Source organism: Sminthopsis crassicaudata, chromosome 3 (genome assembly GCF_048593235.1).
Source record: "Sminthopsis crassicaudata isolate SCR6 chromosome 3, ASM4859323v1, whole genome shotgun sequence".
Classification (NCBI taxonomy): domain Eukaryota; kingdom Metazoa; phylum Chordata; class Mammalia; order Dasyuromorphia; family Dasyuridae; genus Sminthopsis; species Sminthopsis crassicaudata.
This window is the reverse complement of record NC_133619.1, coordinates 671345-673404: the sequence shown is the minus strand read 5'-3', so window position 1 is coordinate 673404 and position 2060 is coordinate 671345. Positions and strand designations below refer to the sequence as shown.

The window sequence follows — 2060 nt, the reverse complement described above, 5'->3', positions numbered from 1 at the left end:
TGCCAGGATGTTCTCCCTCCAGATCTACTTCCCAGGGCAGCCTATGGGTATCTATTTTATGATAAACCAGACTGGCAACACTGGAAGCCTCAATAGATAGTCATGCACAAGGGTACAGGAGTTTTCAACCCCCCAAGTCAGGCTCTCATGATTGATGGGTGGCTGAGTGAGTTGTAAGCTTAGCTAGCCCATTCTATGTCAGTCAGAGTATGCTTCCCATGCTATCCACTGTCCATCCAGAACCCATGCTCCTCTTCTCCTCCTTTCCCATCTCTGGTCTCCATAATGCAGGGGACCAGCTCAGTGGGCGGCTGACCCTGAGTTCATAGCCTTTGTTAAGGTTTAGTCTCTTCCTCCACAAAGCTGCCCTTCTTGAAGTGCAGAAACCTATGGAGGCTTTAGAGGACAAATCCCTCCCCTACCGCTTCATGCATCGATGTTAAGCTTCCTATAATCAGAGCTGGATTAGCAGGCCATTCAGCTAGCAGACAGAAAGCAGACAGGGCCCCTTTTGCTGTTCTCCAACCCTACCAGCTGACAGGGCCCCATCAAGCATGGACAAAACCATGCTACTGAATGTGGAGGGCATTAAGAAGACCATTCTTCATGGAGGGACTGGGGACCTCCCTCACTTCATCAATGGATCCAGAGTAAGTCAGAGGCCCGGGCTTGAGGCAAGGGTCGGGGGGGTGGGAAAGAGGACAGAACAGCCCAGCTTAGGACATTGATCAGGGACAAAAACACATGAACTGGTGAGTAAAGTGGCAGAGTCTGGCCATTCCTGGAACTGGCATGGCTGTGGGTAATGGTACCAACATGACTGATGAATTCTTGTGGAGTGGGAGGCACCAGTCCCACCAGGACTTTGGAATAGAAATGGCTGGATGCATTTTGGTCACTCTATTCTGCTGGGAAGGGGACCAGTTCCTGTCCCAGTCACAGCCTCAGTGACATTTCTGAAAGCAGAAGCTACTTCCCAAGAAAGGGGATTCCTGTGTCCCCCTTCCCCTGCCTGCCATCTCTAAGGCTCACAGATAGGGGTCACCAAGACTGCAGAGGAAGGGTTCAGAGAGGAAAGTGCAATTTGTGCAGGTTCTGTTGTTTTTGTTAAAAAGGTGACATTTCACTTCCGAACTATGAAATGCGATGAGGAGCGGACAGTCATAGATGACAGCAAGCAGGTCGGCCAGCCCATGAACATCATCATCGGCAACATGTTCAAACTGGAAGTCTGGGAGATCCTGCTGACCTCAATGAGGATAGGAGAAGTGGCTGAATTCTGGTGCGACACAATTGTAAGTGCCCTGCGCCACTCCATTCAGTCACGGAGCTTACTACCAGGGGACACTGTCTTGTGGAAAAGAGAAGTCCCAGAAAAGCAAATGTCAGCCCACTTTCTCACTTACATCTGGTAGAAAAGCAACAAGATTTTCTACAGGGAATCTCCCCATGCTCTTTCTTTCCCCAAGCCTCCCCCATGCTCATAGTGGAAAACTTTCTTTAAGCAGTCTCATTTCCATTTGGGCTCAATCAGGGATTCCTTCTGGGAACTTGTCGACCTCAGGACCCTCAGCTCTTCATTCCAAATCATCTCTGGAAGTTTAAATTCCGAGCCCACATAGAGAGATTTTGGATTCCTCACCACAATGTTTAATAAAGGCAGTCCATAATACCCCTGCTTTAGCACTAGTTGCTGCAACTAAAGCAGTTCATAGAGGGAAGGGTTATACTTCATCTCCTTCCAGCTCCTCATTCCCCAGGAGTAAATAGTCCAAAGGAGATAAAATGCCCTAGATAGCTTCAGGAAGATTTCTGACAAGGATGTTGTCTCACCTGCTTCAGCTTAAGGTTTGGAGAAATTGTCAGCCAGTCAAACACAGAAGATACAAAGAAAGTAGCTTACAATTTAATGGGGGGGATAAGAAAACAAATACAAAGTACTACAAAAAGGCTGTGGATGAAATAAATGGGACATAATAAAGGTAAGGCACTGGGTACTAGAATTAAGAGAGGTTGGGAAAGGTTTTCTATGGAAGATGAGATTTTTGTTGGGACTCAAA

The 2060-nt window shown here is 47.5% G+C and overlaps 1 protein-coding gene across 1 annotated transcript in view; it reads left to right on the top strand.

Annotated features, from left to right (window-relative positions):
* Positions 1-454: 454 nt before the first annotated feature.
* AIPL1 (AIP like 1 HSP90 co-chaperone) overlaps positions 455-2060 on the top strand; it is an 11011-nt gene continuing 9405 nt past the window's right edge. Inside the window, exons 1-2 of the mRNA XM_074307659.1 lie at positions 455-650; positions 1116-1295. Coding sequence (XP_074163760.1) covers positions 555-650; positions 1116-1295 — 276 coding nt within the window. The 5' untranslated portion in view covers positions 455-554. The remainder of the gene's footprint in view (positions 651-1115; positions 1296-2060) is intronic.